Source organism: Eulemur rufifrons, chromosome 24, assembly GCF_041146395.1.
Source record: "Eulemur rufifrons isolate Redbay chromosome 24, OSU_ERuf_1, whole genome shotgun sequence".
Taxonomy (NCBI): Eukaryota; Metazoa; Chordata; class Mammalia; order Primates; family Lemuridae; genus Eulemur; species Eulemur rufifrons.
Genome location: NC_091006.1, coordinates 17,337,738 through 17,365,257, shown reverse-complemented (window position 1 = coordinate 17,365,257; position 27,520 = coordinate 17,337,738). Strand labels below are relative to the sequence as shown.

The window sequence follows — 27,520 nt, the reverse complement described above, 5'->3', positions numbered from 1 at the left end:
TTAATTACCCATTGGATCCAGTTTTTTTAAGAACCAACCGTTGGTTCTGACCATGATAATAAGAGGCTTATCTGTAAATATCCCCATTTTACAGATGAAAAAATAAGGCATTAAGAAACAATAACTTCTCTGAGGCCGCATCTCCAGTAAGAGGGGGAGCTGGGGTTTGTACCCAGAAAGCCTCAAGAGACACTGACCTGCAATACAGGCAAGAATCATGCGGGCGGGACACAGCTTACCCCGGGCAGCCTCTTCCTCACACCGTATTTCCTCAGTGGGGAGCCCCAAGTCTTTATATGACAGAATAGGGACTTTGTCCAACCTGGGTCAAATGTCAGCTCTGACTCTGGTGTGGCCTTGGGCAAGCTGTTGTCCCTCTGAGCAGGTGGACATGCTGCTGGCATTAACTGGCAGTGTACCTGCTCCTCAGTCCCCACCCTACCTGTTAGTTCTCGCTGCTGGGCGAACAGAAGACCCAAGCGTTCACCCACTTCAGCAAGTGTACATTTTATTACAGAAACAGTGGGGAGGGCTGTGACAATGCTGTGGGGGAGAGCAGGGGACACCTCTGCAGAGGCTCAGCTCTCTGGACCCCCAGAGGCACCTTCCCACCAGCCCCAGACAGAGTGTCAGTCCTTTCGGAAGAAGACCCCACTCTTCACCCCACAGTGGCAGTCCAGAGCACAGAGAGCTTTCCGAGGAGGTGACAGCACCTGGGAGATAGAGACCTGGAGAAGGCTGACATGGAGCAGGGTCACTAGAAAGAACAGCAGGGGTCATTTCTAAGGAAGGAAAGAAAGGAGAGAGAAGTATTGGTGCGTTTGTCTCCATGCATTCCCACACTCCTTGCCTTGTACACCCATCTGGCCCTGGATCTCTGTGCGAGCAGCCCCACCACCTCTGCCTGCCTCATCCCTCTGCCCTGCCAGGGTGTCCATAGGCTGGGGCGCACTTCCCGCAGGTCCTGCAGCCTGGCTCCGCCAGCCGTGCCCGCCAATGTCTCTTCCTTGGAGAGGGCCTTCCAACCACCTGGTTGGGGCAGCTGCCCCCTTGGGTTCCTCTCGTCTTTAATTCTTTGTGGTTTTTTTTCCCCCCCTTGGGGAAATTGTTGAGGTAAAATGCACATAACATAAAATTCACCATCTTGACCATTTTTAAATGTACAATTCATTTAAAATGAATTAAAATGTGAATGGCTTTCAGTACATTCACAAGGTTGTGCAACCCTCATTGTCATCTAATAGCAGAACGTTTTCATCAATCCAAAAAAGAAACTCATTAGGCAGTCACTTCCCCTTGCCCCCTCCCCCTTAGCCCCTGGCAACTACTAATCTGCCTTCTGTCTCTATGAATTTGCCTAATCTGGATGTTTCATACAAATGGAATCACACACCATGTGACCTTTTTTTGTCCAGCGTCTTTCACTCTGCATAAAGTTTTCAAGGTTCAACCACATTGCAGCATGTATCAGCACTTCATTCCTTTTTAATGGCTGAGTAATATCCGTGGTAGGAATGTACCATGTTTTGTTTATCCATTCATCAGTTGATGGGTAGGGCCACAACCATCCCTTTGTGTATTGTCTGTAGCTGCTTTGGGCTACAGCAGCAGCATTGACCAGATGGCTTGCCAGAAATATTTGCTATTTGGTCCTTCCTGGAGAAAGTTTGCCAACCTCTGGCTCAATGGGTCAGATGGACACTATAATATGAAAATAAAAATGTGATGTGACTAATGCTTTAAAGTATGGTTTGAGAGAGCTTGAAACTCCATTCAACACCATTCATTTTATTCAGCTCTCCTCCCAGTGGGATCTGAAGAACTCTGGAACCAAAACCATGCTGGGGTGAATCTTAAGGAGTTTTTTAGGCAGACAAGAGGCAGTGAAGGCTGTTCCCATCGTAGGGACCAACATGTGCAATGGCATAAAGGAGTGGGAAAATGTAGTGTTCTCAGGGGGAACCAAACACGGGTTAATGTGGATGGAGGTGGAATGTGGGTAGGGTGGAGGGGGAAAGAGATGTGGAGAAAAGGTTGAAGAGGCAGGAAAGGTCTCGAGGCTGAGAGTCCCTGGATACCATGCCGAAGAGGTGAACTTGACCATGTGGTGCAGCGTCTTCCTGCCATGTTCTGTGAAGCCCTGGGATCCTTCAGGGATTTCACAAAGGTTTGCTTTGATTCTCATTTCAAAAATGAAACTATTTTTTAAAAGCTGTGATTAAAACATAACAGGTGCACTAAAATTTTTCATTTATTGGAAACCTATATCAACCTGTTGCATGTTTTTCACGTACACCTTGGAAGAATCTATTAACTGAAGGCAAGCTGTTAGATAACTGTTACCATTTGCAACAGTTTCTCTCTGTGGGGTAGGATTTTGCTCCTTATACGATAAGCAAAAGAAAACACTGAAAGAAAGCAAGGCCATCTGTAATCTCTGCTTGCAAATCTCATCTGCTGGCTTCATAGTAAGTAAATGTCACACAGTTAATCTTATTAAAAGTTTTTTTTTTTCTTTTGAGACAGGATCTTGCTCTGTTGCCCAGGCTAGAGTGCAGTGGCATTATCATAGCTCATTGCAACATCAAACTTCTGGGCTCAAGCAGTCCTCCTGCCTCAGCCTCCAGAGTATCTTGGACTACAAGAGTGCACCACCATGCCTGGCTAAATTTTTCTATTTTTTTGTAGAGACAGGGTCTTGCCATGTTGCTCAGGCTGATCTTGAACTCCTGGGCTTGAGCAATCCTCCCATCTTGGCCTCCCAAAGTGCTAGGATTACAGGCATGAGCCACTGCACCCAGCCTTGGAAAGTATTTTTGGTAATAAAAAGCGATTTTGAATCTTTTATATATTGGGATTCCATGTAAGATTTCATTAGAAAAGTGTTGCCGTTTTATTTTCTTTAAAAGTTTAAAAACCGCTGATACAGCTGATGAGGTTCCACTGCTGGAATTTATGCTGGACTCATTGGAGGAAGGGGGGGGGCCGGAATGGTGTCACATAATTGAGTTTGCATTTCTTAAAAGGAGCACTGTGGCTGGTGGAGAGAGGACGAAGGACGAAAGGTGGGCAGTGCAAGAGAGGCCAGGGAGGAGGCTGTTTGTAGCCATCTAGGGAAGAGAAATCTCACACTTGTCTACTTACCTTGGCCTCGTCCAAGCTAGTCATTTCATGGAAACTGAGTAGCTTCTTAACTAACCTCTGCACTTTACTCCAAATCGCTGGAACCTGTCACTTGCCCACTGACAACCTTTCAGTGGCTTCCCATGGCTTCTAGAATTGGATCCAAAATGCTTGCATGGTTGTCCAGGTCCAAGGGGTCTGCCTGTACACACCACCCAACTCCCTCCTCCTTCTCCAGCCTCCATCCTTCTTTCAGACTCCAGGCATGTCTAGGCCACTTTCCACCCCAGGGCCTTTGCACAAGCCAGTACCTTCACCTGGAGTCTCTTGTACCTGTTTTCTGTGTGTCCGACTACCTCTCATTCTCAGATCACTGTTGCTTTTCCAAAGAGGTTTTCCTTGACCACCCAACAATCCACAGTAGGGTTCTTCCATTTTCTTTCTCACAACATCCTGTGCTTTTCCTCTGTAGCTCTAAGTATCATCTGTAATCATCTATTTATTTGTTTTATATCTGTCTGCCCCATTCACCACTGAATCTGGGATCCATCGATGAGTAGCTGCTCAATAAAAATTTATTGAGTGAGTTCCTCAGTAAGTTAAACCTGGAATTGTCACAAGACCCAGCAACTCCACGTCTAGGTATGTACCCAAAAGAATGTAAAACAGATGTTCAAACAAAAACTCATACAGGAATGTTCCTGGCAGCACCATTCGCAACAGCCAAAAGGTAGAGAGAACCCAATGTCCTTCAGCTGATGAATGGATAAACAAAATGGGGTAAGCCATGGGATATTATTCATCCGTAAAAAGGAACGAAGTACTGATACGTGGTACAACATGGGTGAACCTTGGAAATACATGCTAGACAAGACAACACCAGGCACAGAAGGCTGCACGATTCCTTTATAGGAAGAGTCCAGAATAGACAAGTCTTCAGAAACAGAGAGTGAATTAGTGGTCGCTGGGCCCGGGGTGGGGGGAGGGGGGGGGCGCGGCATTACACCATATTTAATGGATACAGAGTTTCCTGTTGGGATGACCAAAAATTTCTGGAAATAGATAGCGGCTATGGTTGGACAATATTGTGAGTGTTCTTACTATCACTAACGGTAAATTTTATGTTGTACATATTTTACCACAATTTCCAAAAATCCAAAAGAAAATTTATCGAGGAGCTTCTTAAATGAATTCCTCCATCTCTGCCGGACCCCATTGTGTGCAATGTGCTCCATGGGCCATGTCAGGCAGCGGCTTGAAATTCAACTTGGGACTTTTCATGTAATTCTGCAATTCTATGACCACAACTTCCAAACCCACCTGGGTCCCCTACCTCAAACGCTGGGTGATTGGGATGAAGCTCTCCCCACCCCGACCCGCCACGCCCCTGCCACAGCATACCTGATGTCCAGGTCTGGGTTACAGTAGTGGCAGTAGCACTTGGGAGGTGGACAAGGGAGCAGACCGAGAAAAGAGAGAGAAACAGGTGAGGCAAGCAAGCTTCTCCCTTTCTCCACTCTTTCCTTCCTGCCCTCCTCCTCTGCCCCTTCCCTCCTGTTGTGACATCCCATGGTCTTGCTGGTCTGTTCCACCTCCCCCTCACAGTTCCCACCCTCCTCCTGATCCCCAGAAACAGCACCATCCCCAGAGCTGGCGTTTCTCAACCCCAGCACTTCTGGCATTTTGACTTGCACCATTCTTTGTCCTGCTGAGCTGTCCTGGGCAATGCAGAATGTTGAGCAGCATCCCTGGACTCGACCCCTGGGTGCCGTTGTCACTTCCTCCTGGTGTGACAGCCAAACAAGGCTTTGGACCCTGCTGAGGGTCCCTGGGGTGACAAAGCCACCCCTGTTGGAGAATCACCAGTCTACCAAGGGCTCAAGTCAGAGTCTGGGGCCCATCTCCTTGGTTTGTCCAGTTCCTCTGTCCCTCACTCCCGATCCCTCAGCAGTTCTGCTATAGAACCACTCACTGTGCATCTCTCATCCCTACCAGCCACCCAGTCTCCCACCCTGGCCATGTGGACCCCCCCTCCCACTCTCCTGCTTCTACCCACTCCCCGGAGTGACCCTTTCACAACTCAAATTGGAGGTCGCTAAGGCTCTCCATCAAACTTGGAATAAAAGTGTCCTTGCTGTGGTCTACAAGAACCCCACGTGACTGGACTCTCAGGTCACATTGATTCTCCTGGGGTCCCTGAGGGTGCAAGCTGTTCCTACCTCAGGGCCTGCCATGCACATTTGCTTTGCTTCTGGCAGCGTTTGTCCCCAGGCCATTCCCATAACAGGACCCTCCTACTCACTCCTCTCTCCATCCAAACATGCCTGCCCAGGGAAAGCCGCCCACGGCTGCATGCTCTTGATGTCACCCTGAGTTCATTTTGTGGAGCTTGCTGCTTGTGTCCTCCTGGTCCCCCTGTACCTATTGTGTGTGCCCTGTGGGCTCAAGGGCTCTGTGGCTTTGTCCTCTGCATCCCCAGCATCTAGCACAGGGCAGCTGCCCCACAGGAATGGTTGAGGAGTGAATGAATGAATGGGTGAATGGATGGTGACTTGCCAGGCCCAGCACCTTGCCCTGCTGTCGTCTCTCCAACCGTTTGCGTGTGGTGTTTCCTCCTCTTGGAAGGCTTCCCCCTTACCCCCTTCAACTGGACAATTCCATTCATCCTTAAGACACAGGGGAGCTGTCTCCTTCAGGAAGCTCACCCTTCCCTTGAGAGCCCACCTCCCACTAGCACACTGCCAGAGGGGCCTATGAAACACCACCCTCGCCTGGCAGCCCAGCCCTCTCTCCTTCCTGCCTCCCTAACAGGATTAGGACCTGCTTGAAGCCAGCTCAGCTGTTGCAGTCCCCAGCAATCAGTAGAGGACTTGGCCCTTATGAACCGCCCTTATGGGGGGGTGGGCGGTGCACAGACAGAACGGATGAGTGGAATCCTTTATAGGGCTCTGTTAGTACAGAAGGGAGTGGCTTTTCTCCCAGCCTGGGGGTGGGGGAGGGGGAAGGAAGGGAGGAAGAGAGGGAGAGGGGAGAGAGGTTGTTTACAGAAGGGGTTTCCTCTCCTGCCTTTTGTATGTGGCACTTCCTAGGCCGCCTCCTTCCCTCTCCTCTTCCTCCTCACCTTCTAATCCCCGCCTCATCCCCTCCCTCTGCAGCACACAGGCTCCCTGGTGCTGGCTCCTTCTTACCCAGTCCCCCTTGTTGTAGGACACGAACAGGAAGGTCATCACCATGTAGGCACATTTCAAAATGTTCCATCCGTTCTTCCTCTTGGGAAGCATTTTCTTGGACGGGCTGGTGGCCAGGGCGGGCTTAACTGCAGAGGATGAGGATGGCGACTCAGGCAGGCGGCCTTCCCTCCTCCCCAAGAAGTTCCTGCCATTTCTGAATCAACATTCTGAGCTCCAAACCCACGTCTGCACCTGCCCCCTGGGCTGAAATCTTGGTCCACATCCATCGTTGCCGGGGCTTTATCATTTGGTTTCCATCCAGTATCCTGGGCAAACAGTTGGAAATCTTTCCTGCTCTCCCACACCTCCCATGCAAAACATCTTGAGTCTGCCTAGATTTCTCACCACACCCCCTCTCCCCTTGATCCCCAGCTGACGGCTCTCCTGATGACTGTGTCAGCCTCCTGTGTCAGGCTTCCTCTTTCTCCACCCATCTTCCACATGGCTGCTAGAAGGATCTTTCTAGCACCCTGATCAGACCACCTCACTTTCTTATTTTCAATCCTCATGTGATGTACAAAGGTGGTTTTTACTTACTCAACATTATTTCTCCCTGTTGAAAATTCAGGAAGAGACGATTCCTTGTCCTTTGTTCTTAGAGGATTTATTTTAGAAAATGTGTTATTGTTAAGTCTCTGTTTCTTTGAAGTGTATGCAAATCTTTTTAAAAGCTAAATAAGCCTCCCGCTAATTTTATGACCTGGGATGATTTTTCTCAAGGACCTTGGAGCCATCTCTTGGAAATGCAAACATTGAGGAAGACAGTGCCCTTTTCCCTCTCATACCTCAGGATGTTGGGTTTCCTTGGTAGCCATGAGGAGTATGGAAGGGGCAGGTGGCTTGAAGACTTTGGATGCCCTCAGGAAGACAGGCTCCCCCACACTGAAGCCCCCAGCCTTGACTCCCTGAAATCTTCTCTTCACAAGGCTTTGTTAGGACCCGGGCAGAAGGCACTCACTGTCCTCTAGACAGGGAAAGTCACGGCCCCATGCACTGACCTTCTTCCTTGCAGCCACTTGTTTCTTCTAAAAAGGAAGAAGAGGAGAAAGTGGAGAAGTAGAAGCAGGAGGAGGAAAGGAAGGAAGAAAAGGAGGAACGAAGGAAGGAGGGAGGGAGGAGGAGGAATGAAAGGAAAAAAGAAAGAAAAGAAAGCATCAGTGAGTTTTGAAATGGATGGAGACCAAGCTGTAAACATGCTTCTGGGTGCTTCGAATGAGAACAGAAGGGAACGCAATCGGCCTCCTTGGCATCCCTCTGTGCAGGCACTCTCCTCCCCCAGGGCCTTTGCACATGCTGTTCCCTTTGCCTGGAATGCCCTTCCTCCAGGTGTACACACATCCCACTTCCTCACCTCCTTCAAGTCTTTGCTCAAATATGACCTTCCCTGATGGCCCTTTAAAAACTCACCCACCTCTCCCACACCAGTCTCTGTCTCCCTCACTCTAGTGTCTTCACAGGGCAGAACATCCAGCAGACTTGGAACCTACTTCCCCAGTGATTTCTTTCCTTTCTCCTCTCATTGGAATGCAAGTTCCACTTGGGCACAGATTTGTGTCTGTGTTATTCCCTGCCGTATCTCCATCACAGAGAGTAAGACTTAGCACAGAGTAGCTACATTAATTCATATTTGTTGGATGGATAAAGACATGTTAAACATTTGTGATGGTGATGGTAATAAAAGAGTATGAGGTTTGATGATATCTAAAGGCTATGCCTGCATTAAAAAAAAGCTAATAACTCTATATTTCTGTGCACAAGAGTGAATGCAGACTCACCGTTCAACACCTGCAGGCTCAGCAAACCTGAGGAAGACAAGGACATGCAGATTGAATCACCAAAGGCAGTATGATAAAGACTCCCAGACAAGCAGGTTCAACAAGAGCCCCCCAAGCTACTCCTCCCCTGAGAAGCCTGGCTGGGTCCCCTGGCATCTTCTCTTTGCCCTGTCCCTGCTGCCCCTCCCTCAGGAAGTGGTGCATGTCGTAATTTAACTGTTACTTGTCATTCTCCCCCATCAGACTCCGTGTGGGTGTGGAGGAATGAGCACGTCAGATTCATCCCTCGGGTCTGCACCACCTGCAGGGTCCTGGCACAGACAAGCCTCCCACAAACCCCAGGGCTGCATGCAGTGAGGCATTTACCGAGGATCTCTGATGTTGTCCACCCAGAGGGAAGTGGGCATCCAGGAAGCAAGACGGAGATTGGGGAGCAGGCAGTGTCCAGAGTGTGGAGTCCGAGGGGCCAGGAAAGATGAGGCCACATGTAGGGGAAGTGTCACACCGTCAGAGGAGGGAGACTGGGAGTGAAGGACAGGGAGCCCCCGTGGTCATGGCAAATAGTCAGGACTTGACTGGGGTGGATCCTCGAGGGCCCCGTCGTGTGGGTCAGAGGGGAACCTGACCCCTGGGAGGACTTGCCTAGGGGTGATCTCAGTCTGGGAAGGACGTCCCCCTCAAGCCCTTCCTTCCCTTGTATTCGATGTCACTGTGACGTGGGCACCTGGCATACTTCACACCACAGGGTGGCAGGTTACAACGTCCCACCACCTGTTGTTTTCTGAACTTATCTTTTATAACAACTTGATTGAAATATAATTCACATAATTTACAATTCACCCCTTAAAAGCATACAAGACAATATTTTTTAGTACATTCAGAGTTGTGCAACCATTGCCACAATCAGTTTTAGAACATTTTCATCACCCCCAAAAGAAACCTTGCACCCATTAGCTGTCTCCTCCAAACCGTACCCTTGAGCAGTCACCCCCATTTCCCCCCCCCCCAGTGCCTCTCTCACCTGTGATCCTAGGCAACCACTAAGCCATTTTCTTTATCTATGGATTTGTCTATTCTGGGCACTTCATGTAAATAGAACCACACCCTATGTGGCTTTTGTGTCTGGCTTCTATAACTGGGCATCATGTTTTCAAGGTTCATCCTCATTGTAGCCTGTATCAGTGCTTCATTTCTTTTTTTTTTTTTTTTTTTTTATGGCTGAATACCATTCTCCTGTATGGGCTGGGCATGGTGCCTTACTCCTGTAATCCCAGTGCTTGGGAGGCTGAGGCAGGAGCACAACTTGAGGCCAGGAGTTTCAGACCAGCCTGGGCAACACAGCAAGACCCATTTTTACAAAAATAAAAAAATCAGCCAGGTGTGGTGGTGTGCACCTCTATTTCCAGCTGAGGTGGGAGGATTGCTTAAGGCCAGGAGTTAGAGGTTATAGTGAGCTATGATTGTGCCACTGCACTCCAGCCTGGGCAACAGAGTGGGACACTATCTAAAAAAAAAAAAAAAAAAAAACCTATTGTATGGATAGACCACATTTTATTCACCCATTCATCAGTGGATGGACATTTGGGTATTCCTGATGCCTGCTTTTGTAAATAAAGCTTTATTGGAACATAGCCCTGCCCACTCATTGTGTATTATCTATGGCTGTTTTCATGCTACAAGGGCAGTGTTGAGTAGTTTGGGCCTAGACCATCTGTCCCTCAAAGCCTAAGATATTTACTATTTGGCCCTTTACTACAAAAAGTGTGCCAATTGACCCCTGCATTATAAAACTGAATTCCCTCCAAAAAGATTATTATCACCATTAATCAGGTAGGGAAATAGAATCTAAGGGTGTTGGGGTAAGTTAAACCCAAATTACAGGTGGTGGGAGTGAAGTTCCAACCCAGGTCTGTTTGCCTTAAAACTCAGCTTCTCTCTGAAATGTGGTTTTACTAATGACCTGACAGAGAAAAATAAACTGTCAAACAGAAAGTGAGAGGAATAAACTCACAGCATGTAACTGCTCCTTTGAAAAGAAAAACTCATAACACAACTGCCCCTTTGTTTGATTGAACAACTGGGACTCAACTCGTTGTCTTCAAGCCTAACTCATTATCTCTAAGAGTTTGTTTCATAGCCTTGAAAAGCCCTAAACAGACAGTAGGGGTGCAAGCACTCCCCCTCAGTTCCTGCCAGGACTGCACTTCAAGGACTCTGATAAAGCCGGCCTCAGAGAGAAAAGAAAAAACTGGAAAAGCAAACAGCCGCTTGTGTTATCAGTCTGCAGCAAAGAAAAAAAAATCATTCTTACCCTTTAAAAACACCAAGCTGCTTTTCCTCAGCTCCAGGCATTTCCCCCTACATTTCTAGTGCCGTGCCATTTTTCTTCTCTCTCTCTCTCTCTCTTTCTCTCAAGAAAGTAAAATAAACTTTTTACTATTTTCTATCCTAATCTTTATGTGAGAAATCTTTCTCCACCTGCACTGTGAGCTCCTCATGAATCAACACCCTGACACTGTCCAGCGAACCTCATGTCTCCTGGGTTGACGTGAAAGGCAAGGAGAAAGAACCTGCCTGGAGCACCTGCACAGAGCTGAGAACCCACCTGAAACACCTGCATGGAGCCAAGACCCTGCCTGAAACACCTGCACGGAGCTCGGCCATCTTTGGTTTAGTGTCTGGGATTTGTTTTCTGGTTGGTTTGTTTCTCCCTGTCACTGGAGCAGGGCAGGCCCTGCTTTCTCTTTGAGGGGCACTGCTGGCTAACAGCGGGGATGAAGAGGAGTGAGGCCGAGGGAAGGGAACGGAGACTGGATGATTGCAGACACAGGAGTGACCAGAACAAACATAAATGACGATTCGGCTGACAGCCCCTCGCTGAGCACTGATTCCGTTTTCTCAAACTCCGCGACATTTGGGGCTGGATAAATCTTCCTGTGCACCGTAGGGTGTCCAGCAACATCCCTGGGCTCTACCCACCAGACGCTGCAGCCTCCCCCACCACGTCTCTGAGTTGTGCAACCAAAAATGTCTCCAGGGGTTGCCAGATGTCCCCCAAGGGGCAAATTTCCCAGGTTGCATGATCTCGTTAATTCCTCATACCTCTGTGAGGCTGGAACTGTGACCTGCATCCTATAGAAGAGGAAGGGGAGCCTTTCAGGAGAAGAGTCCCAAGTCCACAGAGGTCAGGACTGACACTACAATGCCACACTCTTTGTCAGTTCTGATTCCTGCTCTGAGTTTAATTTTTACCTTCCTTAAAAATAGGGTAATAATAATACTTCCAGTGAAGGAGCAAGGCAGGGACCTCCTTATTCTGAGCTGCTTCAAGTATTGTCGAGTCTCGGTTAAGAGCGCAATTGGTGATCCAGACTGCCTGGGTTCAAGTTCTTCCCTGCACCTTACCGGCTCTGTGACCTTGAGTGAGTTACTCTCCCTCTCTGTGCCACAGTAGCCTCGCTCCTAAAACCAGAATGACAACTTGAGGGTAGTTATGCGTCATCACTTAGGACCGTGTCTGGGACCTGGAATGTGCCCTTGAGGTTTGGAGTATGATTTTTCAATTTGATTTTTCATACCAGGATCTCTTGGGTTTGATCAAGGCTCAGCCTGTGTGAAGGCAGGGTTTGGAGTGGGCAGGAGGCGTGGACCAGACAGTGTGTTAGAGTTGGGTTTTAGATGGCTTTGAATGTGGGCCAGAGGAGTGAGGCCACAGCCAAAAGGTGGAAACAACCCAAATGGCTATCCATGGATGAACAGATAAAAACAAACATGTCTATCCACACAGCGGAGCGTCACTGAGCCACAAGAAGGAATGAAGCTCTGACACCTGCTACACCGTGGATGAACCTTGAGGACATGATGGTGACACAACAGACCACACAGCGTACGATTCCACTTACCTGAGGTACCCGGAGTCGTCAGACTCACAGCACATGAAGTACAATGGTGCTTGCCAGGGGCTGGGAGAGGGAAAGTGGGGAGTTAGTGTTTAATGGGTGCAGAACTTCAGTTTGGGGAGATTAAAAAGTTCTGGAGATGGATGGGGTGATGGTTGCACAACATTATGAAGTACTAAGTGTCACTCAGTTGCACACTTTAAAGTAGTTAGAATAGTAAAGTTTATGTTTTGTGTATTATATCACAATTTAAAAAAAAAATTGCATGACCTCTTCTTGGCAAACCGTGCCTTTTCCAGGGAACAGCATCATGAAATAGCCAAAGCTGGTTTTCAGGGAAATGAGTGATCGTACATGAGTTTCGGTGAACACACAGCACAGCGACATGGTTAAGCTACAGAGTCAGATGGGCGGGGACCCATGACCCCCCACTGCGCTGTGCAGCCTACGTCTGGTTACTTAACCTTCCTATGCCTCAGAAAAGCGCGGATGAAAATGCCTGCCTTGTGAAGATGTCTCGGGGAATGAACAAACATGATACATTAGAAGGACTGTTCTGTGTTCTGGTGCCTGGTACCTTGGAAGCTCTCGGGGAATTCTAGCCATTGTCATCACCATCATCATCACCACGCAGCAGGTGCCCCTGACTTGGGGAGGGATTGGCTTCTATGAGACACCCCAGCTTTTTGAAGGTGAAGGTAATACAGCTATTTTTTTCCAGCCCCTGGGTTTAAAAAGATGGCCAGAAGCTGAGAGGTGATTCATGGCTAAGAGTTGACCTCCCTTGGCAGAGATGGGAATGAGAACAAAAGAAGGTTAAAAAAAAAAAAAAAGTGAAACAAGAACCTTACGTTTCAATACTGTTGAGATTCAAACGGCAAGGAGGAGAAAAGCCAGCCGTGGTCCGTGGGCACCGACAGAGGCACAGGGAGGAGAAGGAAAGAGAAGTGTTAATGACGCTTCCTTCCTGGCTCACCCCACCCTGCTATTGCTCGGAGGAGACCCCCCCAAAGAAGAGAAGTGGAAGTCTCTTCCCGATTCCGTGGAAAAGGGTGGATGCCGCTATGACACTCCACAACTGTAGAGACACATTTATCTCCCGGAGGCTAGAATCCCCAGGCATCTGTTTCCATGGGAATTCATCCTCCAGAGATTATTAGTAGAACATGCCCTGACACTCCACTGTTCTTTCTCTCCTGGGGTTCAGGAAAGAGAAAGCTTGAGGAAGAAACAAGTAGCTGCCTTTTGGTTTTCCTGATTCATTCAGTAGCCCTCCCAACAAACACGCAACTCGATATGTTCTTGTATTCTGGGGCAGTGGTCCTTAGTTCTTGGGCGTCTGGCAGAAGCTTGAGGGCCTGATGGGCTGAAAGCTCACACTCCCAGTCCTGTGCAGCCCCGGACCTGCTCTCAGGAGTCTCTGTGGGGCTGTGGAGCTCACAGCCTGCCCAGACTCGCCCAGAGATGGGGCGGCAGAGGGAGGGTTTCTCTCAACCTGTGTCCTAAACTCAGAAGACCTATCAAAGATCCCCTTCTCTTTTTTGTTTCTGCTTCTTCCCAGCATCCGAAAAACATCCATGGCATCCACAGAAAAGGAAAAATAACTTACTTTTCACTGGAAGGTGCGGCAGAACCGGTGGTCAGGGAGTCGGCGTGGGCGAAAGTGAGCAAGAGAATGCGATCAACACTGCGTTCCATTCAGTTATTCCTTCATCAAATATCTCAAACCTATTTTAAACTTTTTATTCTGACTTTTAAAGTAAACCCAAATGGAGACCAGACTTGAAGTGAGTTAGGCCCCAGAGGTGATTTGCAAACAAGCAAAACTTAACTCAAGGTATTTCATGGAAATGCCCACATTAAAGAAAAACAGAATTTAAGTTCAGCCAGTCAGAAGCAGCCAGCAAACTTAAGCAACAAGGGACTTTGCAGTGGGATAGACCAAATACGGCAGCTGCAGGGCTGTCACCAGGCTAGCACGGTCTTTGCTTTACCTCCACGTTTGTCCTGTAAAAGCCACGCCCCTTGCGTTCCCTTGGGGGAGATCTTGGAGCTGCCTGACTTATGAATCGTTTGCTCAGATAAACTCTTTAAAGTTTTACCGCGCCTCAGTTTAAACATTACTAATTTTAAACTCACAAAACATTGGGAAAAAAGGTAAATTGACAAATTGACACTGGCACAATATAATTATCTGGACTGTAGACCTTAGATTTCACCAGCTCGTGCATACACATATTTTTTGGTACTTTATCAAATACTTAACCTATCTCACAGTCATAGGGAAGGCTATCTTAAAATAACAAATGAGAGAAGGGACATTCATAGAGGAGAGGAGAGTGTTTAAGTTCAGAAGGTTCGAGCAAGGACCCAGAGCAGGTGGTTCAACACCACTCAATCACTTTCTCTCTGTCCCCAGAGCAGGACGGAAGTAGGACTTAGACTGCAGATTGGGGGTTGGGGCAACGCCACTCCCTTCCCTGTGCACACACCCCAGGGAGCCATGCTGGGCCCCTGCCCACACGCTCTGATACGGAGTTCAATTCAGTGGGTCCACATGGGCAAGTTCACTACGTAAAGGAATTATTAAGTGGAAAATGTGTTACAAACATGTAACTTCAGGCTTCACATAGAAGTCCTGCTTCCTTAAGATTTGGGGTGAGGTCCTAGATCATAATTTTAAACAAAGACCCGGAGAAGCACTGCTCTAGCTCAGAGGTCAACAAACATTTTCTGTGAAGGGCTGGATAGTAGGCTTTGTGGGACACGTGATCCCAGTCACAACTGCTTACTCCGCATTGCAGCACGAAAGCAGCCACAGGCAATGTGTAAATGAATGGGTGCGGTTGGATGTCAGTAAAACTGTATTTACAAAATCAGGCAGAGGACCAGACTGCAGTTTGCTAAATCCTGCTTCATGCTGGTGGTTCCCAACCCACCTGGGCCAAATTGTCAGAAGCACCTGAGAAACCTTTTGAAAGAACAAATCCCCAGATCCCACCCTTGGTATTCTCATGCAGGAGGTCCAGGGGGAACGTGGAAATCTGTCCTTTAAAAGGAGCTTTAGATGATCAGCCAGTTTGGGGAAACCACCTTTCCTAACTTGGGCTCCCTTCGCTTGCAGGGCTGTTATGAGAATTCAGTGATGTCATAGCAGTAGGTTCTCCAATAATAGTTTTCCTCAACTCCTTCCAACGAGCAAAACTAACACAGATTAGTGGTAGTGGGGGCACCCTTTTTCTTCAAGAAACATTTGTGTAGTCCAGCTGTGTGCCAGACATTCTTCTAGGCCATGGACATGAAGGATGGACAATTCCTTGGCCCTGAGGAGAAGCACAGACAGGGAGGGAGGACTGGAGCTCGTGTACACCTGTCTGCAGGGGACGCTGCTCCACTATCTTTCCTCCTTGAAAGTTCCCCTGCATTCTGTAAAGGGCACGGCCCTCTTCTCTCTCCAAAACCGCCTCTTCCTTTTGGAAGGATGAATGGGGTAAGGGCCTTCTCACTGGAATAATTTACACATCAGATGAGGAAGACATAACTTAGACTTAGTGAGGTGCTGACACCTTAGATTAGGAAAATTCCAGGAATTGTACAAGCCATCTGTTGAGCCATTAGCAGCTTGAAATCAGCCATGGTTAAGTATTTACACCATGGAAAATGGCAGTCACTACCAAGCAGGGCTCCCTTCCCCACCCCCATGCCCCATGGGGATGGCTGCTAGACTTCATCAGCGCACACGGCTTCCCCAGCGGAGTCTGTTTCAACTGATGCTGCTTCTGGAGCCAGACCAATAGCTAAACCCCAGGGCCTGGACCAACCCCTCCCAGAATGTTTTTAAAGGAATTCCTTGGCTCAGAGGGGGTTATGAGAATCTAACTCTAGGGACACAAACTGTCACAGTACTTACTTTCTTCTTCTGTTCTATCTGGAGGCCAGGTTGCAGGCAGCCGGTGGAGGTGCAGAGTAGAGAGAGAAATCGGCATTAAGACTTGGATCTTAGACATCCCCAAATAAGCAGTTAGAGGACAGTGGAGGTGGAAATGCCACCAGAGATGAGGCATTGCAACTCACTCATTTTACAGGTGAAGACACAGACTCAGTCATGCTCCTTCTTCTAACATATTTATGGAACATCTAATATGTGCTGGGTATTAAGCAAGGTATGGAGGATATAGTGGAAGGTGGGCAAGACCCACATGCTTGGGGAGCTCACATCTAGTCAGAGAAGCAGGCGACAAAGGCATCACAAATCTGGGTGTAGGCAGGAGGAGTGTTCTGGTTAGACCTGCAAGGTTCAGTGGGCACCTCTAAGGGGGCAATGGTTGCTGATCTTATGGGGACACCAGGGAGGCAGTGATTTGTCTGAGACCTGAAAGATGAGCAGGGTTAGCCGGGGGAAGAGATTTGGAAGAGGAGGAGAAAAGCGTCCCAGACAGATGGAATAGTGTGGGCGTGGACCTGTGTGAAGGATTCTGGAGCCTTGGAAGGATTGAGATAAGCCCACTACAGGGGCAGCACAGTGGAAGATGACCACAGCACGAGATATGGCTGGAGAGTCCCGGGAGCTGGGTGAGGCAGGGCCAGGAAGATCATCTTAAGGACCTCAGACTTTTTCCTAAGAACAGTGGAGCATCAATGAGCAATTTGGACCTGTGTTCTGAGCCTGGCTCTGTGACCTTCGGTAACTTACTCTACCTTTTTGAGCTTCAGTCTCCTCACCGTAAAAATGGAACCACAATGGAGAGACCAACCACCCTGGTTTGCCCAGGACTGAAGCGTTCCCAAGATGAGAGTTTTGGTGCTAAAACTGGAAATGCCCTGTGGAAACCAGGACAGGTTGGTCACTCGGGATTATAATGGTGTCTGCCCTCTTAGGGGGCTTGTGAAAATTAAAAGAAACAATGCCAATGAATAATTGAAAATTTGTTGGCTCATTTGAGGTGCTTAGTGGATTGTCTGTTAGTGGCCGCATTGCCTCTGATGCTCTGTTTCTTCGCAGGCCTCAGTTTCCCCATCTGTATACTAAGTCTACGACTCCCACCTCACCCACCCTCCATGCCAAGCTGTTATTACACCTAAAGACGGACGGCTATATTTGGTTTGGGCTTCGTGGTTGGCACTTCACAGGTGGAGTAAGGAGAACATTTTGCTTTTTAAATAAAGTCCAGCTGACTTCCAAGGAGGAAGGTTCTGGAACACAGAGGGCTGGCTTTTATGGGGTAGGTGGATTATTTTTTGGGGCTAGGGGTCAGGGAGAGCTGAATTGTTCAGCTTGTTAGGAGGAGAAGGATGTGGATCTCCACGCAGTGTGGGAGGGTGGAGGGGAGAAAAGAAAAGGGGAGGAGAGGTGAGTAGAGTTGCTGACACCAGGGTGGAAACCATCTGCCCAGAGTTGTACTGTTTCTCATACTCTAATCTTCATCAAAACTCCGTAATTGTAGATATGAACAGATTTCTTTGTGGGAACCAACAGAGGAGAGTTCTACTTCCAGGTTGATGGGAAAACAGAGAGAGAGCACAGCTGTTCCGCCAACCAAGGTGGGGAGAACTGAGGAATTGTCATCTTAGGGGCAGCAGAAACCAGGAGGAGGGCTTTGGATTCCAGAATCCATGGTACAGTGGGGGTAGGGGGAGTTGAACTGACTTTAATGAGCTCCCCAATACCTGAGTCTTTCATACATTTTATCATAATCTTATAACCATTCTGTGTAGTGTGTGTTCCTAACCCTGCTTCACAGGGAAGAAAATAGACTTGTCCTTGGTCACATAAGCTGGTGAATAATGGATCTGGGTTGAAACTCTGGAAGCCCATTTGGCCTTTGTTCTGCCAGGTGTGTCTAGTAGTGGGATATGAACTCTTGGTGATGATCAAGAAGACCTCAGGTGGACACAGACTCAGATTTAACTCCTTGGGTGCCACGTGGTGGGAAAGCTTTTCCCTTTCCAATTCTTTCAACCAGAGAGAAAGTCTCAAAATGGTGCCAACTCATCTTTAACACCTCTCTAACACGTGCTGACCTTCCTTTCCACCAAAGAGAGAACAGCCTCCAGACATATAGTAGTGTTTTGTTTCATTATATTTATCTTCACAGTTGTCTTCTTAGGACAAGTAATTCTGGCGTACCACTAATTCAAGTGAGGTAAAGTTTCTTTTTCAAGTTTATCTACTTAAGAAAAAAACTGTGAGCCCATTTAAAGAAAAATAGAAATGGTAATACTAGTAGTGCATGGATGACAGTAACTCCTGTTGCAGTCTGGTCTGTCTGAGAAAAATATGAAAGCCAATTTTTTTTCAGCCACCACATTATCAAAAATTAAAAAGTTAGATAATATCTGTGTTTTTGAAGGTGTAGGAAAATAGGCAGTCTCATGGGCTGTTTAAATTTGGTAGAGAGTTTAAATTTGTTAAAACTTTGTCCACCAGCCTGAGCAAGAGCGAGACCCCACCTCTACTAAAAATAGAAAGAAATTATATGGACAGCTAAAAAATATATATAGAAAAAATTAGCCGGGCATGGTGGCGCATGCCTGTAGTCCCAGCTACTCGGGAGGCTGAGACAGGAGGATCGCTTGAGCTCAGGAGTTTGAGGTTGCTGTGAGCTAGGCTGACGCCACGGCACTCACTCTAGCCTGGGCAACAGAGTGAGACTCTGTCTCAAAAAAAAAAAAAAAAAAAAAAAAAAAAACTTTGTCCAAATTTAAAATGTAAATATCCTTTGACCCAGCCACTTCTATTTTGGGAAGTTATCTTAACAGATATGTATTTGCAAAAAAAAAGGATTATATAAGGATGTCCATTGTAGCATTGTTTGTAATAACATAAAAACAAACCAAAACAACTTAGATCAAAATGTTTTAGGGAAGAAACTAAATGTCCATGCAGGGAAACTCATTAAATTATGTATGAATGAAGTATTGTTCAGGTATTTGAAATGAAGAGATAAAGTTATATTGCTAAAAGACATAATACTTTTAACTCAAAAAGTTAAGGATAGACATATGTATGTATGAGTGGTTCCCGTGAAAATACACAGGAGACCAGCAATGGTGCTTGCTTCTGCAGAGTAGAACTGGGGACGTGATGAAGGAGATGATTTTGACTTTCATTTTATGTTCCCTCAATTTTTTTCCCATGTTCATACACTATTTTTAAAACTTAAAAACGTGCAGCATGATAATTATTAGGTAAAATTCTAGCTGTAAGCTTATATACTAGTAAAGATTTTCATTATATCGAAACGCAAATAAATAAAACATGATTGGATAATATCTGAAATGTTCCTTAGACTAAATAAAAGTACAAATGACTCAACAAGTCTGCATTACTTTGTAGACAGGAGAAAAGAAAGACCAGACCCAAAGGCTATAATGCTGACACTTACCATCTGGTGACAGTCTGCTCATCATACCTGAGTGAGAAGACATAACAAATGATGTGCAAATTCAATAGAAAGAAATAGCCCTCATTAATGAATTTCTCCCAGTTCAATAGATTTAACAAACTTCTTCAGGAAGTGTGGCTATGATGCCTTGGGCATGATTTAGTTTCCTCAATATTTCCACCCAATCCCTTTTTCTAGCTCTGTCATGGAAGAGCAGCACTTGTCTCTAATCTAATTTAATACCTGTTTATTTGTCTCTGTTTCCCACCAGATTTTGTTTCTAAAGAGTAAGCATATTGGACCCATCTTTGGGTTTCCATCACCCAATCATGAGTCCAGGCACATACTAGCTGCTCAGAAATTCTTGCTCAAAGTTGCCCACCAAAGTTCACAGTTCAAAAGCATTGTAAAGTGGAAAGGTATTTACCTACAATCCCTGATAGCAGCCCAACCAGAAGGAGAGTTGACGTCGTGGCCAAGGTTACAGACGTGGCACAGGATGTTGTGTCCAGCGGGGTCATGAAGATGAAGCCATAATTAGAAAACCAAAAACAAGATCAGATGGTGGGGGCTGGGAGCAGATTGGGAAGCAGAATCCATAATGGGTCATGGTGAGCAGTTAGGGACTGAGACCCAGAACCCTGTGAGATTATTGAGAGCCCCTTTGCATTTGATGCAGGTGAGAGCTTAAATGAGCTGAGAAAGAGGTTGGGAAGGCAATTATGAACTGTTTTTCAGTCAAGCTAGGAAGAGAAGACCATCCTTTATTGACTCTAGAAAGAGGTGCCAAGCTCCTTACTTCAATCTGCTTCACACCGACCCTCTGAGATCAGATATTGTCCCCACGTTGCCGATCAGGATGGGTGAAACTTCAAGGAATTACATGATTTGTAAAGACCTATGCAGCTGATGAGCGAAAGAGCAGGAATTCAAACCCAGATCTCTCTGACTTGCTCTATAAATCTCCATTTCCTCATCCACAAAATAGGAATGTTAATTTGGGGTAAGGCTTCCTAGACACTGAAGAATACCCCTGCATTTATTGATGGAAAGTGCTGTATTTATGCAGCTTCCAAAGCCATTCTCCTAATTGCTTAAATTAATCCAGTAGTCAATGCTTAACATTGTTGGGAATATTGGTGTGGGGGTTGAATGGTTGCTATCCAAACTATGCATCGCAGTAACTAGATGGTCTTGGGCTGATCATTGAACTCTTTGTGCCTTTCAAAATGGAGATATTATCTCCCATTTGAAGCTGTGTCAACAATGAAGGAAGATAATGAATACTAGGCACTTAGCCTAGCTCCTGGCCCAAGGTATCATTCAGTAAATGTTAGAAATAGTGATATGAGGTAAGTAATAAAAACCATGATGGTGATTAATAGCAATTGCATTATTACACAGGGATGTGTGTGTGGTGGGGGAGGGGCACAGAGTCAGGAAGAGCCATTGAACCCTGGATTTCTTGGGTTGAGACTATTTCACATCTGTAACTGCGTTTGACCTTGTGAATTAGGCCCAGAGAGGTGAGGTGACTTCTCCAAGGTTCCCCACCTTGGAAGGGGCAGAATTGGGCTCTGGATTTGGAGGTACCCGATGCTGGGCCTTGAGCCCTTTCTGCAAGTCATCATCTCACTTCCTGCCTCCCAAACTTGTAAACTCAATTACAAAGCCATGGTCTTATTTCACTGAACTTGCCCCAGATTGCCATCTATAGGAATAATTAAATAGATAGTGATGGTGGTGGCTTTTTCTACCTGACCTCAGAAAGCAGAGATGGAAATCAGTGAGTCTGACCCAATTTTAGATCTCAGGTAGACCTGAGTTTAGCTCGTGCACCCAGTTGCTTTCCTTGAGCTGTATGTGGACCATCCTGAAGCTCGGACCACCACAAAGTGCTCAATTTCCAGGCACCTGTTTTTTGGGGGGAGAATACTGAGGGGGAATTTGTTTTGAATCAAAGGAGAGTTCCAGTATTTGATTTTTCTAGTTCTTAAATTAGGAGCTGGACAGCCAAGAGAAGAAAAACAGGCTGAAGGTCAACAGAAATGATCTCTTTTGGACAAAGGCAATCAGAATCAAAAAGGAAAGAGATGGAATGAGAATCTTACCTTTTAACACTGTCAGCATGAAACAGCAGGAAGGAGAGGACCAGCGGTATCCAGTGGGATCATTTTGCCAATGAATTTAGAAAGAATATATAATATGAAGTGAGTGAAGTCATTTTTGGTAGCTCATTGCTACCTGTAGGTCCTGAGAGGATAGGGAGCTGGACTGGGGAGCTGCAGCCTATTCTAAGGGTGCTGGACCCCTTTGGAGACACATCTATCCTAGAAGTCAGAAACCCCAGGAGTACCAGTGGCCTGTGGAATCCAAACCCGCCCACACCTGAAATTCTGGAGGTTAGCAGAAGAGGGTCTCCACGACAACCCATCATCATCTTTGCTTCTCAACTGGAGAACAAGACGGGTGATTCTTGGAAAGGGGGAAGTCTTATCCACCTGAACCATATTTTTCTCATCTAATCCCACCAACGAATATGCACAATCTAATTCAGTTGTACATTCTAGAGCAGAGGTTCCTGATTTGTGTTAGGTCATTAATCCCACTGAAAATCTGATCAAAGCTATAGTTCCAGAAAACTACACAGTTTCTTGTTCTCTTTCTCTTCTCACACACAACCAAGTTTACACATGATTACAAAGGCTCACTGGCCTCCTGAAAGTCCACCCAGTGGCATCTCCTCCTGACCCCACCCTCATGCTCTGCAGATCTGGATTGAGAGCATTTCTCTGAGTCTGCCCTGGGTTGAAGGTGATGGTCAGTGGTTCTGCCACTCCCTCATCCTCTCTTCCTCCTCTGGGTTGAAGGGCCGCCCCCTATCTACTTAGGGAGAAGGAGAGATGACTCACAGCTGACTGGAAGGGGCAGCAGAACCAGGAGTTCGTGAATCAACATGGAAAATAAAAGCAAGGAAGAGAGTAGAATTAATATTAACATGGCCCATCACGATTAATTTCCACATGCATTTCTTTGTTCCTTCATGGAACATTTACTTGTCCACTGTAAGTGGAAGGATTTTCATGAAGAGACTATTTTTACGTAGTTTGTCACATATAAATTAACTAAGATCGATACAATGATAAGACTGTGTTGGCACAGGTATTGGGTATTGGGAACCTTTCTTTTAGCCTTGTAGTTTCAGAAGTTAATCTTACAGATATATATATCTATTTAACTAAATACATACCTACATATGTGTGTATATATACACACACACACACACACACACAGAGTTGACCCTTGAACAACATGGGTTTGAACTGCATGGTCCACCTATATGCAGATTTTCTTTTGCCTCTGCCACCCCTGAGACAACAAGACCAATTCCTCCTCTTCTTCCTCCTCCTCAGCCTACTCAATGTGAAGACAATGAGGATGAAGGCCTTTATGATGATCTACTTCCAGCTAATCAATAGTAAATATATTCTCTCTTCTTTATGATTTTCTTAATAACATTTTCATTTATCTAGCTTACTATATTGTAAGAATACAATATTAATACATATAACACACAAAGAATGTGTTAATTGACTGCTTATATTATTAGTTGGTAAGGCTTCTAATCAATGGTAGGCTATTAGTAGTTAGGTTTTGGGGAGTCAAAAGTTATATACAGATTTTCAACTGCATGGGAGGTCAGCACCCCTAAGTCCTATGTTATTTAAGGGTCAACTGTATATATAGGCAGTTGGTTTGAATGTGTCTCCGAAAAAGGAAGTGTTGAAAACTTAATCCCCAATGTAATAGTGTTGGGACGTGGGATCTAATGGGAGGTGTTTAGGTCATGAGGTCTATACTCTCATAAATGGATTAATGCCGATTATGAAAGGGCTTGAGGCCTTTTGTGTTCCCTCCCTCTCTCTCTCTTTCTCTCTCTCTCCTCCTCTTTGCCCTTCCATCATGAGATGATGCAGCAAGAAGGCTCTTACCAGATGCCAACTCTCTGATCTTGGACTTCCCAGCCTCCAGACCATAACCCAGTAAATTTTTGCCATTATAAATTATCTAGTCTCAGCTATTCTGTTATAGCAGCACAAATGGTGTGGTGTGTGACATGTTTTAAATGCTCAGGATGTGCTAGGTGCTTAATTTATATTGGTTTCTTTCATCTCCTTTTAATCTGAAATAGTAACATTACCTTACATTTGCACAGGGTTTTCCATTTTGCAAAGCCCCTTCCATTTATTTAGTCCTACTGAGTGCTAGGAATTTTCTAGACTATTGGAATAAACAGATGAATGAAATAGAACCCCTGCCCTCTTGGAACTTACAGTCTGGAAGTCTAGGAGGGATGGGGAAGAGAGAGAATCTTTTTCCTACCATGTGACATGGAGCGTGATTCTTAAAGTATCATCCAAGAACCACTGCATCTTTTTTGTGTGCTTATTGGTCATCAGTATAAATACATGTTTTAAAATTTAAAAATGTAGAATTTATAATAAGGTAAATATTAACAGAGATAACCCACACTGATTAAAAAATAGCTCTTTAAGGTCCTCAATAATTTTTAAAAGTGTTCAGAGGCCCTGAGACCATACAGTTTATGAATGGCCAGCTAGCGTGAGGTGGGTCAAGATGTCATTCTAGTGTAGATCTCCCACCATCTTTCTTCCCTGATAAGAACTCTCTATCCTACCATTGAGCCTCCTTCTCCAGATAAAATGATGAAGGAGGACAGCTCTTTTTGTTGTGAGCCTTGATGTAAGATAAGATGGCCATAGACAAAGTACCTAAGTCCCACCCTGCCCCAGAATTCCCAGAGGTGTCTCAAGATGGAAAGGAATCTGAGAGGAGCTAGTTATGCGAATACAAACTTGGGGTTTCCACAGTTCTTACTTTTTTCTTCAGTTGCTACTGGGGGCAAAAAGCATCAGCCATCCGGATCACAACAGGTTCAGGGAGCCAGAGAGTAGGGAAAGAATTCAGCATTAGATTCAGATCACTGCAATAACCAAGAAGACCAGAGCTGGACATGTCCCTGGAGACCAGCTAATCCACCCACTGCCTGAATCAATAAAGCTACCCGGGTCCATCCATCTATCTACTCTCCATCCATCCACCCACCTATCCATCCATGTACTCATCCATCCACCCATCCATATACTCATCCATCCATACATACATACATATTATCTACCCATCCATCCACCCATCCATCCATCCATCTATCCATTAATCCATTCAACCATCCACCCACCCAGCCATTCTCCATCCCACCAACATTCACTTGGTAAATCCTGTGGACACTGGCCTATGTTTGGTGCTAGAGACACAGATGAGTTGGACTCAATCCCTGCTCTGCAGGCCTTTGCAAGGCTGGTTGGGAAGGGAGGTGCAGTACAGGAGTAAACAAGACATTCCAAACCCTGTTCTCGTGGAACTTTCAACCTATGGGTATCTCAAACATCTTACAGGCACTTCAGACTTAGCCTGTCCAAAAAAGAATTTATGGTCCCCTCCTATCCTTCAAAAAGTAATCTGTTAGTACAATAAATATCTCTGAGTTCACACTGATATAAATGAATACAGTACTTGAATAAATAAATAGGGAAGGAAAGTCATCTCTTCCTTACAGAGGAATTGCAATGAATACATTTAGAAGGAACAGTGAGAGTAGAAAATCACCATTGGAGAAACACTATAATAATTCTTTCTTCAAGCAAGATCCACAGATGTATGCTAAAACCAGTGGGCAAACGCTAGAGGAGAAATAGGATATTTACCTAGTCTCAAAGTATTTCCCTCAGAATATTTATTAATTACAAAGGGAAAATAGTAACTTGATGAAGAAACCTAGAAGACACCCCCTTAACCAAGTGATCAAAGCTCTCACATCATGGGTAATAAGACGTGTCAACATCATGTGATCCCTGACATAGTTTGCTGAGAAGAGCTAAACACTGCTTGTGTCTATTCTTGCCCCACATGCACAACCTCAATCTAGTCCTGAGTAGTCTCCACACAAACCCAAATTGAGGGACGTTCTACAGAACAATTGATCAGAACTCTTCAAATGTTCCAATTCATGAAAGACCAAGAGAAAGATTGACCAACCAGAATCACCAGGTCTAAGGACAAGTCACAGGACTGAGGGAGATGGGATGGCAGAATGCAACATGGGATCTTGCAGTGCATCCTTGAATGGGATAGTTTTTTTCATTAGTGGAAAAGTTGGTGAAATTTGGATGAGGTCCATTTTTTCAGTCGTTTTGTACTGGTGTTAGGTCCTGGTTTTGATCACTGTGCTATGGTTAGGTAAGATGTTAACATCGGAGGAAACTGGGTGAAGAATATTCAGAAACCCTATTTTTGTGATTTTTCTGCAAGTCTAAAATGATTTCAAAATAAAGTTTTTTTTTAAAAAAATCTGTTGCTCTACAGAGCTTTCCCATCTCAGTTAAGGGCAGCCTCGATCGCCCAATTGCAAATTATAGATAGAATTTTTTCACTTCTCTGTGTCCCTAATCCCAGCACCTGATCCATCACTCAGTCCCATAAACTCTTGCTTCTCAATGTCCCATAACCTTCCATTTGTCCCCATCTCCACCTCCATGACTGAAACATTGTCCTCCTAACTTATGTCTTTCCTTCTACTCTGATTCCCACATAATCCATTCTTTCCCTAGGGCCAACATTGATTGTTTAAATACACACATATATACAAACACACACAAATAAACACACACGTGCATAAACATGACACTCCCTGGCTGAAAACCCTTTAACAGCTTCCCTTTGCCTTAGGATAACATCCAAAATCCTTCATATGACCCACAAGACCCTGTATTTTCTGGCTCCTGTCTCCTCCCTGTTCTTATTTGTAACAATCCCCAGCAACCACACCCTCCCTCTGTCCACCATGTTCCTGACACAATGGCTTCTCTCAGATCCTTGAAATGACTCAGTGCCTTCCACCCCCGGACCTTTGCATGTGCAATTCTTTCTGCCGGGCACAGACTTCCGTAACCGTTTAGCTGGCTGGCTCCTAATCCTTGTTGAGGTCTCGCCTCAAATGTCACTTTTCCAGAGAGGCCTTCTCTGAATCTCGACACTAGAATGTGTTTATTTGTTTCCATCAAGCACATGGAAGGAGCCAGGAATAAATATTTGTGGCTCAAACCAGGAAACAGGAACTCAGCATTGTCACAAGACTCAAGTCCTCTTCCCAATATATTCGTTGCTGTCTTTACATTGCAATGGTCTGAAGTCTCGCTAGAACTCTCTAACCACAGCAACGTTAACCCCAACCTTGGCCTCACCGATGACACACAACAGTCCTACGAATTGGGAATTCTTGTGATTCCTGTTAGACAGGGACAGCGAAGCTCAGAGAGGCAATGTCTCTCCCCCAAAGTGACAAAGAGTCAGTGGTAAAAACCAGGATGCAGACACCAGTCATCTGTCTCCCAGGGCAGGGGCTACCAACCAGCTACTCCTCCACCCCACTGTCTCCACCAACGGAAAAGAGAATGTCTAAACCTGAAGCAAGAAGGAGTCTGGTTAGACTTCATGAGGCCCAATCTGAATCCAGCCCACGGAGCCCCCCATCGTAAGAAGGAACACGGGGGAGACAAGGCGTTGGGGGCAGCATTACCCTCCCGAGGAGTGCAGGCTTCCGCCAAGCCCAGGAAAAGCAGCATCCACAGGGACATCTTCAGAAATGGCTCTGATCTGCGCATAGTGAGGCTGGGGTTCGGGCTGGACGGCGTCTTCCCAGGAGAAGCAGAACTCTGGCCGCTCAGCGCCTTCCCAGGCTCCAAGGGCAAAACCAACTGCCCCCACACGCCCTCCAGCCTGCCTGGACGCTGGCAGGCGTCCAGACCTGCGCCCACACTGCCCTCCACTGACAAGGAGCTGCTGCTTCTCACGTCACCTGCTGATTTATCTTAAAGCACCACTTCAGAACAATTTCATGCTGAGCGTGGTGCTTGGCATCTCACGATCTGTGGCCCAAATCCTGCTTTTTTATAGGGCCCAGGAGCTATGAGTGATTTTTACATTTTTTAATGGTTGGGAAAAAAAGACAAAAGAAAAAATATTTTATG

At 46.0% G+C, this 27,520-nt stretch overlaps 1 protein-coding gene across 1 annotated transcript; it reads right to left on the bottom strand.

The window, feature by feature from the left end:
* Window positions 1-757: 757 nt before the first annotated feature.
* EDDM13 (epididymal protein 13) lies at window positions 758-27,154 on the bottom strand. Its single transcript, XM_069457378.1, has 11 exons — window positions 27,070-27,154; window positions 24,312-24,329; window positions 19,840-19,863; window positions 19,413-19,439; window positions 15,923-15,955; window positions 8,495-8,503; window positions 8,129-8,155; window positions 7,352-7,378; window positions 6,312-6,439; window positions 4,525-4,562; window positions 758-782 (listed from the first exon to the last, which is right to left on the bottom strand). The coding sequence occupies exons 1-11, from the start codon at window positions 27,152-27,154 to the stop codon at window positions 758-760; spliced, it is 441 nt and encodes a 146-aa protein (XP_069313479.1).
* Window positions 27,155-27,520: the final 366 nt, after the last annotated feature.

What these genes read in the sequence shown, in the direction of transcription:
- EDDM13 (XM_069457378.1), bottom strand. Translation starts at nt 27,154, where the DNA reads ATGCGCAGATCAGAGCCATTTCTGAAGATGTCCCTGTGGATGCTGCTT. An exon ending in GCTGCTATCAGGGATTGTAG is followed by an intron (nt 19,440 to 19,839) that starts GTAAATACCTTT and finishes CTTCTCACTCAG; the next exon opens with GTATGATGAGCAGACTGTCA. An exon ending in AAGTGGCTGCAAGGAAGAAG is followed by an intron (nt 6,440 to 7,351) that starts GTCAGTGCATGG and finishes CATCCTCTGCAG; the next exon opens with TTAAGCCCGCCCTGGCCACC.